Raw genomic sequence first — 15,452 nt, 5'->3', positions numbered from 1 at the left:
GTATAATAAGGCACTTAAGTTGAAGTCATTTAGAGCCAGCATAGTGGAGGGGTGATTTAAAAAAAAAAATATTATTTTGTATGTAATAAAACTTTAGTACTTACAGCTGTCCTCTTCTTCAGTAATACACTTCACAACATAACAGGCATAGATGAAGCCTGCCAGCTGAAACAAAATGTAATAGTGTTAGATGTGAGACTGATACCATGGAGAAACAAGAGATGGCTTTAGAAAAGAGACTACAGAAACAGAAATAACAAAATTCAACAGACTTTCTTTGATGAGGTAAAGGTAATTCTCCACAACAGTTTAATAATTTTAATTAGAAATAGGGGAATTCTGCATTTTGTTTGAAAAACACATCCTTCAATAAAAATTCCAAAACATGATCAAAATTTTTCCAATACCCAGTTGACTTTTTGATAATCAAAAAAATAGAAAAGTGAATGGGTATTTGGATGGATGAGCTTTTAGCTACTGGGAATGTAAATATTTCTGTCAAAATCAGATTTGCTATCCAGCAAAAGCTGGACCTCTAGCAGAACTTTTTTAAAAATCAGAACTGTGCCAACTAAATCAAGGGCAAATTCAATGCACTTGTAAACCAGCTTTATAATGATACTTTATCAGTTGAAATTAGGGCTGTGGATTAATGGAACTTGTTCCCATATCTGGAATAGTCCCCAAGCCTCATGACAAGTCACTTTGGATAGCCCTGGAAGTATTTACATCATCATCTCACACAGCAGCTGGCAAATTTGTATCTTGTTCCCTTCAATCCTCTCTGCAGAGCATGCCCAGAATTGAATTGTAAACAGAAGCAATGGGATTTAAAGAAAATGAAAATCTGGAGTAGTTATTGAAGTACCACCTGAAAATAATGAAAATAAAAAAAGAATAAATGGCCAATATCACACATGCAACAGGCCAAGCATCAGGTGAGTCAGCTGCTGGTCCCTATAACAAGTTCTGTTGTTGCTAACTTAGAACCAGAAGCAGAAGAACAAATTCTGGAGTAGCAACATGTGTCACACATTGCCTGCTTTACACGACTTTGCTTACATGTAGGTCTGGAGAGTTTTATCTACTAGATTACAGTAAATAATTTTTCATCCTTTAGCTCATCACTGAAGTTTGCATGGTAGGGTGTCAAAAGAATTCCAGTTTTTTGATCTCTGTGCAGTGAAAAGTGACCTTGCTGCCAAAATGTGTTATCCTGCACAGGCCACCTCACAGAGATATTTCCATGAGCTGCAAACCCATCTGTACACTTTGGGAATTTGTTCTGTATATGGATAACAAACATGCCTAGAGGCTTCAGCCAGGTCTGAGCTCTCTGTGAATGGTACAAAACCCATAATCTCCTGCTGAGGGAGATGATGGTCTTAACCTCAGTTTGAGTAATCAGAGGCTTGGACAGTGGAAGAAGTGAAATTTGAGAGACCATATATTACGAATGCTGGTTAGTGAAAATTGTTTTTTTTTTTTTCATTAATCCAAGGCATATGTACAATCACTGCAATACTGTGGGTTCTTAGAGCCCTTAGTATTACCCATGTATAAATTAAATGCAAATCCATTCCATTTCATAGTGCCTTCATACCTGAGGCAGTTACTATGCCTAGTTTATTCCAGCTCTTACACAGATATTCCTGGAATTTCTGTCACTTTTCTATGTAGAAAGCTACCTATAACCACAAATGCTATCTTCTAATAAGAGATGGCAAAGGGAAAAAAAAAAAAAATGAGTCTCAAGGCTTTCCTGGAGAGATCAAGACTTGATTGGGAGATGACACTGATGGCAGCATAAGTGTTGTCTGCTCACAGTTTAAATTCCTGTTGGAAGCCCAGAAGATGCATTACAATGGAACTAAACCATTAATTTTGTCACTTATTATAAAGCTGCAGTGCTGCTGGGAAGATTTTACACCTGGGAAGGATGAAATATTCACTGCTGGACACAAAGAACGCACTGTACCAAGAAGTGGCATTCAGCTAATGTCAGCATTTCATCTCTCCTTTATTGGATCACTCTTCCCTTTAGTTTCTTGGCTTCAAGACAGAGGGCTAATTTGCTCCAGTGACTTATGCCCTGCATGACCTCATTGACTTCAATGACATTACTTGAGGTGTAATTCAGCAATGAATTAGGCCCAGAAAGGTTGTTCATAAATGATTCCATTCTTGGATGTGAACCTTGGCTTAATAGTTTCTGTGTTCTCTTTTTACAGACCATCAGACCCAAGATAGCTGAATAGTTGTATCTCTAACAGGCTCCTATGGTAATCCTTTTCTTGCACTACAGTTCAATACTTTACTGTCTTGTAAACCACCACAAGTTCATGTGTTACTAACTGAATTTATCTCACAAGGCACAGCAAACAAACTGTATCACAAATGGTGTTTACAACTGATCTTTTAATTGCATTCAGTTACATCGCTTAAATCTCTAGGGAACTCCTTTGATATATAAGCAAATCCTACAGCATTTCATCAGATGAGCTTGTTGATTAAAAGAATGCCTTAAAGCTCAAATGGTTCTGATCTAAGTAGGAATGTCAAGGTTTTTTCCCATGAGATAATCAGAGTTCATGAAAGAAACCTCCCTTGCTCCCACATTTATCAACCCTTTGCTTGGTAAACATAATAGTTTTTTTCTTATTTGAATCTCATGTTTTTATTTCTTTCTTTTTTTTTTTTTTTTTTTTTTTTTTTTTTTCAATCTGTCTGTTCTGATATAGTGACAGCCATTCAAGATTTATCTTGTAATTGCATCAGCAGCAGTGGGCACACACTGTGAGCTGAAGCTCAGAACCAAAAGTGGCAGTTTTCACTTAGATGTTACTCAATGACCTGAGCCCATGGTGACTGCAGAGATCCCCAAGACAGAGATCAGGAACATTTCCTCCCCTGTGGACCAGGAATCCCCATAAGAAGGGTACAGCTCATCTATGGAGACAGCAGAGATTTCTTGGGGACTTCAGTCAACTAAAATTTTTAATTTCCACATGGATGGAGAGGTCTCCCAAAATTTACCACCTTTGTTATAGTGCAAGATGCACTTCTCTAACCTTTTCTCTCTAACAAAAGCACATCACAATATACCTTTTTATCACAAAAAATACCCCCAAAACCCCCAATAAATCCAAACAAAACACTGAATACACTCCTCACCCCGGAGAAGAATATAAGAGAGAAGAAACTAAACCAAAGCAAATGATAGAAGTTAGTCACATTGCTTAATATATTCCTGAGAAGTTTTCAAACACAGCAGTGCTCAGTGCAGTGTGATAATTACACAGAGAAGAGTCTTCCTGATTCAGTAGCTCCAAAAGATTTTTGTCTTACAGAAGGAGGGAAATGAGTCCTCAGAGATAAAGAAGAGAAGGAGCCTGTCTGTCTCAGAAAATCAGTTTAAAACTGAGAAAGTAAGCTTGAAAAATCTTGTTGCTTTGCATCCCTATCTGTGTCTTTTTAATTAACTGAGCTTTGTTTTTTATTAACCATGCAGTGATAAAAAGAAATAGGTGCAATGAGCAGAAGATAATTTCTGGATCCCAGACCTATCAAGATTAGGTGTCTACATCTGTCCCACTCACATTTTAATGCTGTAGTATGGGCCTCTAGAGAAGAAGGAATCATTAACAACATTCCTGCTCATTTATACATAGAGTGATTAGTGAATGCATGTTTTTATGAACCTCATTTTCTGCACCTTGAAAAAATCTGCTGTTTACAACTTTCCCTGATATGTCCATATGAGAGTATAAATGAATATTGCTCTTTCTAAAAGTGACACATTATCCATGCCTGCACCAGCTCCCTGGGTGTACTTTGACAGCATCTGATGACCTTAATTTTATAAACAATGGTCTCAAACAGTTAATATTCTTTTTCTTTTTTAAATTTATAAGTATGCTGATAAAAACATTTTCCTTCCGTCAAGATAAAAAAGAAGACAGGAAAAGCCTAAAATAAATCAGCAATAAAACAGCAAAACTGAAGCTTTGGTAACAAGATTAACTGCAAAATGAAGTTAATGCATTTTATTGCCTTATCATAGCCATATAAGGCAAATAAAAATGTAGACAGAATATTCCCACCTAAGTCAACAATGTTCCATTACACTGCTGAGGACTCTTGGCGGATCCTGAGTCTCTGTGAGTGTGCTTCCAGACTTGCTCAAAATGTCAAGTGCTGTGATCAAACTTAATCAGAATCAGTATTGATCAAAATCCTCATCTTGCTATTTTTTTCTCACTTCTTTTATGGAGATGAATGTTTTTATACACTGCAAAGAGCACAAGATTTGGGAAAAAGGCTATCATATAAGACACCATAATTGCTGGTCTAGGCCCTCACACTTCCCTCTTCTAAAGCAATATCTATATAGATAATTACTAAAAGTTATGTTTATTAAGCAGGGAACTTGGAACAAAAGAGTGACTGCAAGGAGGAAACAAAAACTAAAAGGGGATCTGATTGGGATAGGGTGGTGAGGAGGAGGCTTGAGATGAGGATTAATGAGTTAAGTGTTGTGGAAATAATACATACCAAGGTTTCATTTAATTCACCTTTTTATTCTATAACCATACTTGTTCTAGGGAAATGGACCTTAGACTTAAAAAACACAAACCTACTGAGTTTCCCTATGGAAAAATATTTCAGTATCTTCTGAAACAGCTGAGGCTTGTGCATTTACTTTTCATTATTAAGTTTTTGCAGGTGTCTATGAACACTCTGCTTTTAAGACCTAAGCAAAATATGGGCTAGTTCAAGCAATCATATGGCAGAAATACACGGGTGTAATTCCAGCCCTGGCAATGCTATATTGCAAAGCTGTGATGTTACATGTCCAGCTATGTGCAAATTAATTGTATTTCTTAGGCTTACAGTGGTCTGCACACATAAAATCTTTGTAGTGCTGTTCATTTAAGGGGCAATGTTTCTTTAAAATGGATTTTTGGAGTCTGGAGATATATTGCTCTATATATATATATATACACACACACACACATTATGAGCAACTGAAGAACTGGAGAATTGCTGTCTAGAAAGCTTTCAGTGTATTGATTCTCAGAAGAATCATACTCATTATTTAGCAGGAAAGGTGAGGCTGAGACCTTTCTCTCAATATCTGTAGATTTAAGTCGGTGTCATGGGGGTTCTAAAGCTGCCCCCTGCAAAAACCCTTTCAAGCATGATTTCACTGCCTTCAGCAGTGCTGCATCAGTGAGTGAACATCATTGCTGGAGTTTAATATAAAACTCAAGCTGTGTTCCATGGAAACTACTCTGTTGAGGTATGCTTTTATTTGTGCTTACATTTCACATTATGAAAACCCTGTCATTCCTCCAAGTTTAACTCTCTTTCATCATAAAAGGAGTGAAGAGGAAAACTATTGGTATGAGGAAGATTCCTGATAGAGAAGGTAGGCTGTGTGGCCTTGGTGTCATTCTTTTACAGAATTAGCTATCCATGTGCTATCCAGAAAGAATATTTCATTACTATGGTCAAGTAGCTTTATTCTGTGCAATAAAATAATTACTTGAAAGAGCTAATGTCAAACTGACATGTCTACAATAATATCTAGTGGGCACTTATCAAATTTAAATGCAAGCTAAAATGATAATTTCTTAGCCTGTGTCGTCATTAAATTATTTTTCTTTCCTGTCTTGAGCTAAAAACTCAGCCCCAAAGGTTTTGGTTGTGGATTTTTTTGGTTTTTTGTTTTGTTTTGTTTTTTTAGCAGACACAGAAAAACCATGAATTATAAATTCAGGTAGGTCTAGGCACACTGGAAAAGAGAAGTACGACAAAAATTGCATTTATTTCAACTAGTGCATCATAATCTTTTTTATATCAGCTGTCTAGAAGGTGCATAACATAAAATCTTCCTTTATTTCTCATGGCCTCTTCAGTTTTCTGAAGGTTTCCTTTTGTATAAGCATTTGAAGGTCCCTGTGAAGATCTGCTAGGAAGGTTTTGTTTGAAATGCTGCTGGGCACTTGAGAGTGGTTCTATCTTGTTCAGGGCTCCCTGAGCATCTTCCCTGGCAAGCTCCTGCACCTGATGATTTGAAGAGACTACAGGGGCACAGAGAACCACAGCACTGTAGTTTGTCACAAAAGAGCAGTGCAAACCTTTATCAACAGCAGAAAGCAAGAGATACTTACCTGTTTTGTAGCTGTATTACAGACATTTGGCTCAACCCAAATTTCCAGAAAGTTTAAACTTTAGTGAAAATTTTCTGCAGTTTTGACCTAAAGCTTTCTACAAATCTTCGCTCTTCCTAGATATTTCAGAGTGATTTATGCTTTTGATAACCACATGATTTCATCTCATGGCTAAAGAGTCGAATGTCCTTTTTTCCTGTCTCTGACTTGAAAGGTAACCTAAAACACAGTTCACATGAGGTAGAACTGGGGATCACTTACTGCTGACCTCTGTGTTAACTGCACTGTGGAGTATCTTGTAGATGCAGGCTTAGCCCTGAACTTCACATTCTTGCTCCCACAGGTGCAATGGCCCAGCCAGGATTCTGCTGTATTCCCTCAAGAAGCTGAGGCAGGCACAGAGGGGAGGTGACAGTGGGCTCACCTGTGCAGATCCCCAGGTGACAGCTTGGAGCAAGGATGGGTCTGAGAAGCCAGGAACAAATTCTCCACCTGCATTCAGCAGGTACACAGATCAAATGTACACTGCTCAGTACAGGTTGAAGGCATTAGTGATGCCAAAAATAAGTTAAACCTGGAGAAACTTAAATTTTTTATTTTTCTGCTTTTGTGGAATTGTCCACAATTTACATTTTCTGACTTCATTGCGATCAGAGAAAATATTTGGTTACATATTTTTGTTAATTTCATCCAATCCAAGTGTATGGGAAGTCCTGAAGACAGAAAAGTCTATTGCTCTGTTTCCTCTCATAGCTCTGTATCCCAACTTGTCATTTTAAGAACAGAGTTTTGATTGTACAGGGTTCAAATGTGTGTTGTGGTGCCTGCTCTTCACATAGAAGTTATTTATCCATTAGAGCAGTGCAGATTGTGAAAAACAATCCTGTTTGTTTTTAAGCAAAACTGCCGTTGTCCTCTTGGCAACAAAAAAACCCCAACAAAGAATGAAGCTTAAACAAACAAAAAACTAAAGTGAAAGGTTTTAAAACATGCATCACCCCATTTTTTTTCTGTAAATTGTAAGAATGGGTTATTAAAGTGAAAATGTATATGTCTCTATGTGGGCTTTGCTCTGAAGGTTTTATAGCATGATGAAAAAAATTTGGACCTTTGCCTCCTCTTGTCTTCTGGGAAAGCTTTGGAATGGTTTAATCATCTGGCTTTGGTATCTTACTGCCTTTGGCAGCAGTAGCTTTTCTTATCATTATGTGCAACTGTGTGTCACCTTTTTCAGACAGCCATAGGATTAGGATAAGAAAAATTGGTTCTTTATGCTGCAGATCTAACAAAGCCACAGACTCCTTGCTGCCCACCAAATGAATGTCTAGCATTTTAAATTGAACTCTGTTAGAAGAGACAGTTGATTATCAATGCTACTCACTCTTTTGAGGAGCAGTAAAAAAAAAATCATATATAAAATGTGTGCAGATTGTACAGGGGAAAATATTTTGATGGTACAGGAGAGCTCTGAATTTCTGATAAACAAACACATATGAGTGTTTCTGTTCAGTGAAAATTCATCCCTCCATGTTGAGGCATCCATATGGCAAATAAATTTCAATGCTTTGAGTGTGAACACCAGGCTCTTGGATGTGGGAAAGAGAAACATTCAGAAGACAGTAAGTAGAAGATGAGAAGGAGAATAATATATTGTGTCTGCCAGTTTCTCAGGACTGTGGCCAACCATGAACACTGTATGGAGTAAAAGTTCAGAAAGGAAGCACAGGTAATTTTCTCTTCTCCCTCATCACGTTAGATTAAATTAGATCATTGCTGTCACATAAATGAAAAGAGCCAGAACATTTCATCAGAGGTAAGGGACTTTTTCAGTAACAGCTGACTCTGTGGTGATATTTATTTTCCCTGTGATGAATTGCTGTTTATTTGAAGCCTCTGATGATGGTCACAGGGTCAGGAAACTTCATGAAACATGACAGCTTTTGCACTGCACTGACTCCATGGTGGTGGTCATGTTGTAGTAGCCTAATAATGCTCTGATCAAAGTGTTCCTACAACAGCTGGTGATGGTGGTGCTGACAAGGCAGATGGATGCACGGTATGCAAAGTGCACGGCTCAGCTGAAGCAGCCCTTCAGCAGCCTGATAGTCAGGCTCATTACTTTAACATACAGAAAGAAAAACAAATAAGGCATTCATAGGAACAGCTCTAGAGAGTGTGATCAAGAGGAATAGGGCTTGAACTTATGAAACCTGAATGCTGATGGATTATCAAAATACAGTAATAATTATTCAGAAGCTCAGTGGGGATTGTGGACTAACAGGAGGGGATTGACAGATCACTTTGCCAGGAAGGTGACTGTCAGGTGGAGGCTGTGCCTGAGCCCTCTGGCTGTTTGTGCCAGTGAACAATATGGAAAGGTGGGTTACTTGACAAGACACCCTGTCTCTGGAAATGCATGTAAGGAAGGTGAGGAAGAATGAGCTTATCTTAACCAAATAACTACCATAAGCCTTATGCTCTGGAGTAAAGAAATAGAGGTATCTCACTGAAAGTTCAAAGCAGTGTGCATAGGGTGCTTCACATCATTCCATCTCCTTAGGAACCACACATCTAGCAAATGCATTGCTTAGCACAAGCATTTTGCTCCAGGTGCACAATATAACAGCATCAAGTGTCAGGGGGGTTTCAAAGTCAATAAAACCTCTTCCTGTGGTGTCTATGTTTAAAGTAACTGAACTCAGCTAATGTTTCAGGGCTATTTTTCCTCTCAGCATTAGCCTACTGCAGGCTTTTTCCACCTTTGAAAACTATAATAAAAGATATGGTTCAGGGCTACCTTTTCCATTCAGCAAAATCAGCTAAGCAGGCTTCAAAAAGCAAATGCCAAAGCGCTTTGTGAAAACCCTTTCTGCAAAAGGAGAACCACCGGAGAGTTTAAATGAATATCACACCATGCAGCCTAGGCTGGTACAAAGAGAGAGTACGCTTTAGAGGCTCCAAGCAGAATGACAGATTGAATTCTGTGGTCAAAGGCACCTTTCCCCTTACAGACCTTCTGCTTAAGGGCAGGGGATCACTCTCTTGTTTATTCAGCATGAAAAATAGTGATCTCCTTGCTCCAAACCGAAATAGTTTGATGGCAGAGATCCCAGTCACAGCCTAGAGTGGCAGAATACGTATGAATACATTCTGCAATATGTGTGACCGAAAAAACATTGAACCTTTTAGCTGAAGATTCCAGTAACATCATATCACATGAGGCATTTCGGGGGAATGACGAATTACAAAGAGAGAACATTCTCGGAAAGGCCATGTCCTCAGAGCCTGTGCCTCGTTGCAGAGAGTTAAGTGGATGAGCTATATCTCTGACAGCTTATGAACCTTGTTAATATAATGCAGTACCTGGGAGTGTGCCAGCCATGGTGATCAAGGAAGTCTGAATTAGACCTCTGCCATCGACAGACATCAGATGCCCATTTAAAAATAAATGCTTCGTCTGAACTGGGCACATTTCTCTCTAAGTCAGTGATCACCACCTTGAAGCTCTGAAGAGCTGTGTGGCTCTCAGTAACACAGCACACATCTCTTCCCTAGGATTCAGTAACAGGCTGTTTAACATGCTGATGCAGAAGCTGCTTGGTAGGAAGAGCACAAGTGGCAGCAGCACTTCAACATGCTAGTCTCTATGAAAAATGTGAGTTTTGTGTTTTCTTTAACCCACATGTGGTGCAGGCTGCTGCTCTGTCACCTGCTCCAGGCATGGGTCACTCAGGGCAGCCCATCTAGTGGCAGATTAGGTTGCCTTGGCCCCAGCAGGAGAGGTGAGAGAAAGCTTCTGACTAACAGAGAAGGCCAGTTTCCATCGAGCCTGCACACTGGCAATGGACTGCATGAAGTGAGAGCAAAAGCCACAGACCTTTTCCTTCTGCTTTGACAACTGCACACAAGTAGCCACCATGCTGGTACAGCAGCTGTGTTTCTTTGTCCCTGAAAATGCTCTGCTTCTGTGATGCAGTTCCCTAACATGAATATCAAAACAATGCAATCCAGTCACATTTTAGTCCTTTTTTTTTTTTTTTTTTTTTTTTTTTTTTTTCTCCTCACCAGATCTGTAACATTGAGATAAAGGTCCCTGTTTTGCCTGGGCACTGCAAAGTTCCAGTGAGCATCATGAGTTTTGGTTTCAGTTCTTGCATGGAAGGCATGAAAAGTGCTACAGCTACATATACTATTCTATGTTGTTATTTATCTACAACAATACTCTGTGCAGAATATCAGCAATGTGTTAATGCTTTGGTTTTAATGTTGTTTGTATTTAATTTATGTATTCCAACTGTTTATGGCATCACTTCTTTTGCAATTTTCTGTCAAAGATATATATTTAGTAGACAGAAATTTGGTGTTGACTTGAACAGATGCACCAAGTCTTTGAAAAATGATAGACAATATTATTTCCTATTGAGGGTTAGAGAAGAAATTATTTTTAGGTATTTGGTTCCTTTACATTACCAGTTCATTGCCAGAATTGAGAAATAGTTCATTTGGTTGTATTGACTTGGCAGAATAAAGGGTAGAAGGATAATTTAATGGAAGAGACATGAGAGAACACAGCACTGTGCAATGAGATCCAGCTTGCACAGCCATCTTTGCAGACTGCTGAGCTGTGTAGCTGCACAGCAACAATAAATATAGGGTAAAGCCAAACTGTCACTTTTAGTGAGGGGTCTTCTGCCCCCTGGTTTCTTATATATCCAAAATAAGTGGAAAAAATTGTATTGAAATCTTTAGAAGTTAATGAAAGAGTTTTAGGGAAAGTGTGCATAAAGTTGAGTTAGACTTCTCAAAAGAAGGAAAAGAACTTCTGTTGTCACAGGCCAGTTCTAGTCATGTTTCCAATTCAAGAGCTTTAATCTGAGATGTTTTCCATTTTTCAAATATCAAGATGCATGAGCAGCAGAGTTGTATCTACTAGGAAACATCAGGAGAATGTGGCAAAGGAAGAAGAGAGGCATTATTTGCAGTATAATGCACTGGAGAGCTGCTTAGAGTATGTTGTCAGAGGGGAAAGAAGAGTGCCAGCACAGATGGAAAAAGGAACCAGGTACTCAAGTGCACACAGGCATCCTGACCTACCCTTCATTATTCACTGGTGCCCAATGAAAGAATGTATGAGCAAGGAACATTAGGAATTAGGAGATATGTCCATACTGTCTCATGGCTCCCAGCTTCATCTCAGAGAATCATGGACATCTGGAACCATCTACTGGTCTACAAGAGACACTCAGTTTGCCCCTGTCTTTAGATATGTAGTTTGCTAGCTCATGAAAACATTCCACATCATCGTAACTCATGGGTTAGGAAGTTACTTATTTAGAAAGATTATGTGATTATCAGGTCAACAGCTAGGGAATTACTTCACTATTTAGCTAGGATATTAATTTGTGAAACCATCCTGCTTTACAAAATAGACAAAGCTAAGTGTCTTCACTGACTATTTACTCTCAGCATCCTTTTGGGCAAAATGGAAAAATAATTTACAGAAAGTAAATCTGACATAGAAACCTCATTTTTAAGTTGACCAAGGGACCTAGGAGCTCACTGATGACCTTTAGGGGAAGTATGTGATGATTTTTGTTAGTGGGATTTGAGAGCTTTTGACAAAATTTTATCTTTTATATACAACATATTAGGCATGCATTTCACCCTATTTGATAGCGGTAAATGAAAAGTGACAGTTGTTTTTTGTCCTCATAAATTTAAGTAAAATTAAATTAAATCATAGCATCTATTAGTAAACCTATCTAATAGGTGAATAAACTCTGGAATCTTCACAGTGAAGGCAAAAATTTTTCACTAGATCCAACCCCATATTATGCTTTATTAATTTGTTAAATGCTGTGCACATCAACAAGATGTTTATTGAAATTCTGAATATATGCATTAATATATTGTTTGATCTAAGATTTAAAATCACCTTATCTTTTTCAAGGCTCTTTTTACAGATGTCCTACATTTCATAAACTCAGATTTATTTAGTTTTTCACATTAGGGCAGTAGAACACTAGTACTATCTTTTGAATACTCAAGAAGATACTTGGATGTTCTTGGAAAATTAATAATAGTATTAGTGGGCAAGACATCATGAAACTACAGGAACATAAGATTGCAGCATGAACACAGGTATAACACATTAGGTATGCAAGTCCAGTGGAAGGTCAGAGACATTGCAAAATAAATTTAGAGTTATAGAAAATGGAGGAAAACAGAGTCTGAAAACCCCCCAAATATTTTATGCCAAGACAAAAGAAACAGCAGCCAAAAGCTCAGTGAACAGGAGCTGGAGTGGCAGCAGGCCTTATTAGAGATAAAAGATTTGCAAGGTTTGCCATATGAATGTGCTACCAAAATATATAAAATAGTTCCTTTGTTTGGCTGCCTATGAACCAGAGTAGATATAAATCCAATCAGCAGGTCTCTGTTTCCCAAAAAACAGAAACCTATCAAATACATTAATAATACTAAAGAAATGGGCTAAAATTAAGTTGAAATTGCCAACAGACTTCATGTAGAAAATTCATTAGGGCAGAAACATTCAGTTTCCAAAAGCATTGCAAGTAGTGTCTACATGACAAGTTTAGATAAGAGCTCTAATCTGATGGTCTTGGTCCCTTTGCTTTAATTACTGGGGGACAAGCACAGCTCCTGCTTAGCATGTGTATCCAGATATTTTTTCCTGTGCAAACTTTGGCATAAGGAAGGAGGAGATAAGTGTGAGCTCAGTCTGGGTTGGTGAGAATGGAGATCTTTCTTTTACAAACTTCACAGTCCTTTGTTCAGATTTGCAGAGGCCTGCTGTTCCTCTGCAATGGAAATGAGATTTGCAGAGGCAGGTGGCTGCTTATGTGCCCAGAAAGTCTGTGTGCTCACAAGTTTCTCTTGAAAACTCTGCAAAATTGTCAGTGAAGACATAATTCCACAACAAGGTGTTAAACTTCATGCTTAATAGGTGCCTAATTAGTAGGTGCTTGCCTCTGAATTTCACAGTGGTCTTTAGCATGCAGCAATGTAGACACGAAGGAAAACTTTATAGAAGTGGGCAGCAAACAGATGTGAAGCCCTACTGGTATTCAGTGACACATTAGTTGCATAATTCATGAAGATGTCTATTTTATCTGGAGGATGGCATGAAGCACAAAAGCCTGCCTTGGGATCCTTTGGATTCTCATGCTGATCATTTTCGGCCCAGCCATCTCATTCAACTTCAACACAAAATCTGGATAATGATCCCTCATCCACCTGACTCAAATCTGACAGAGTCATCCTAAAACTCTTCTGTGTTCTTTTGGAGATATCCTTCCAAATTCTTTTTAGGTCATTGCATTTCTCTGCCAAATCTAAAGGTCCTGATGATGGCATATTTTTTTTTTCATCATTCTTATATCGATTTACTTGATCTTGAGCTCTTATTGAGCCCACTAAGTACTGCAGTTGTCTTCATTGTCCTTGTTGCTGCTTCAACCAGGCAGACTTCCAATACTGATAACAATATTTTTTCAATCAATTTAGAATCATCTTTTGCATCTTTCACATGCACCCTTTTGCATGCTTTCATTATTTATGGCTCCTTCACACTGATACTGTGCTATCATGGGGAGATTCTATATTCTAATAAAATGTCTTTTGTCTTCCATATGTCAACTAGTCTGTTTCCTGCTGTCAAGAAACAAAAATATGGCCTTATAGTTTCTATTAGCCATCTACTGGCTTCTTGTGCTATTTCCATCAACTCTGTTTTCCCCTAGTCAGCCACTATATCACACATGAAAAGATGTAAACAAGTACACCTGTATGCAGGTGTACAAATAAAGATGGAAAGGTGTCACAAGTACACTGTAATGTTGAATTAGCAGTAGCATTTACAGCTAACCTTAGAGTAACTTTGTTTGAATGTAATGACTGTGGTAGCCATCTCAACTTTGAAATACTTTCCAGTTAGACCATCTTTGTCATGGATTATTCAGTTTTCCAAAATGAACAATGTAGTATCAAGGCAATCCCCGTGCTTAGTGAGAGAGTAATGGAATACCAATACACTGATATTTCTTCTAAGAGCCAAAAATTCTTGCTTGCTGCTTCACTGTTTGTGGCATAGGAGAATGGCCATGATAAAAATGTCAGAACTAGTGTTTTGCCTTCAAGTTTTACTTGCCCTGCAGCTTCTGAAGTTTTCACCTCAAGAATACTTGGTGACAAATATAATTATCCTCATTTTTTTCCCCATAAATGTGAAAACAAATGCCAACTAAGCTTTCCTTTGTAGTCACTGGAGAATCTGGAAGCTATAGAAGGAACAAAAGTTCCCACCTGTTTCAGGGATCTAAATTCTCCAAAAGAGGTTTGGATGAATCTCTCCAGAGGTGTCTGTTCTGTTTCATGTCTGGGAAAGAAACCCCATTGTTCCCTAGCTTCAGCTTCTAGAAGATGAAGCCTGATTATTTGAATTAAGCCCATTCTAGCAGAATAAAGTAAGAGGTTCAGAGTTTCTACATGCCTACAACAATCTTAAAAACCGACTGAATTTAGAATATGCAGACTGCAGAACTGCCACTCCTTCACAGCAATCTGGACATCTTGATACTGCAATTACAAGCAAATAAAGTGTCTGAACACACAGAGGCAGGAAAGCCTGTCTCACAGATGGGTTGTCTGTGGAGTAGTGACTCCAGACCCGTGGTTCATAGTGCATAATTAGCACTAGAATTAGAATGTGGATTCCCAGTTAACAGAGATGTTGGGAATACTCTTAGTGCCTTTGGCTTGGAGTGGAGCTGCAGTGTAAGCTGCAGGTTAAGCTCTGTGGGGCCAGAGTCTGGGGCAAGAGAGCACAGACTGGCTCCTGGATGGTCAGACAGCAATGTTCCCTTACTCAACAGATTGTGTGCTCTGTGGTTATTTAAAAGGGAACTCTAACTCCAAACAAGGATGCTACATTTTGTCTGTACTTAACTAAAGTACTATACTAAAGTATGTGTAGTTTTCAAATTATTTCAAATTATTCTTTAAATTCACACTCAAGGAAGGATTTTGAAACAATGGAGAAGGTTCAGAAAAGAGCTCTGCGAGTGATTAGAGGGCTAGGGGGAGGAGACAGAGCAGTTTGGCTACTCAAAAGAAATTGTTATCATAAAACCAGCTAGTGAAATATTCCTGATGACAGGTTGATGTACTTTTTCAGATAACTGCATTGTAAGCATTTAGACTGAAAGCTAGACAAGTTAAAGGTAAATTTTCACAAGAACTGTGGTGAGCTTTCAA

General features: G+C 38.4%; 1 protein-coding gene across 1 annotated transcript in view; it reads right to left on the bottom strand.

Annotated features, from left to right (window-relative positions):
* NKAIN2 (sodium/potassium transporting ATPase interacting 2) overlaps positions 1 to 15,452 on the bottom strand; it is a 506,767-nt gene that overhangs the window by 26,659 nt on the left and 464,656 nt on the right. The window contains exon 5 of the mRNA XM_056488624.1: positions 105 to 165. Coding sequence (XP_056344599.1) covers positions 105 to 165 — 61 coding nt within the window. The remainder of the gene's footprint in view (positions 1 to 104; positions 166 to 15,452) is intronic.

Source organism: Oenanthe melanoleuca, chromosome 3, assembly GCF_029582105.1.
Source record: "Oenanthe melanoleuca isolate GR-GAL-2019-014 chromosome 3, OMel1.0, whole genome shotgun sequence".
NCBI classification, from domain to species: domain Eukaryota; kingdom Metazoa; phylum Chordata; class Aves; order Passeriformes; family Muscicapidae; genus Oenanthe; species Oenanthe melanoleuca.
The sequence above is the reverse complement of the archived record's forward strand: the minus strand, read 5'-3'. Positions and strand labels throughout refer to the sequence as shown.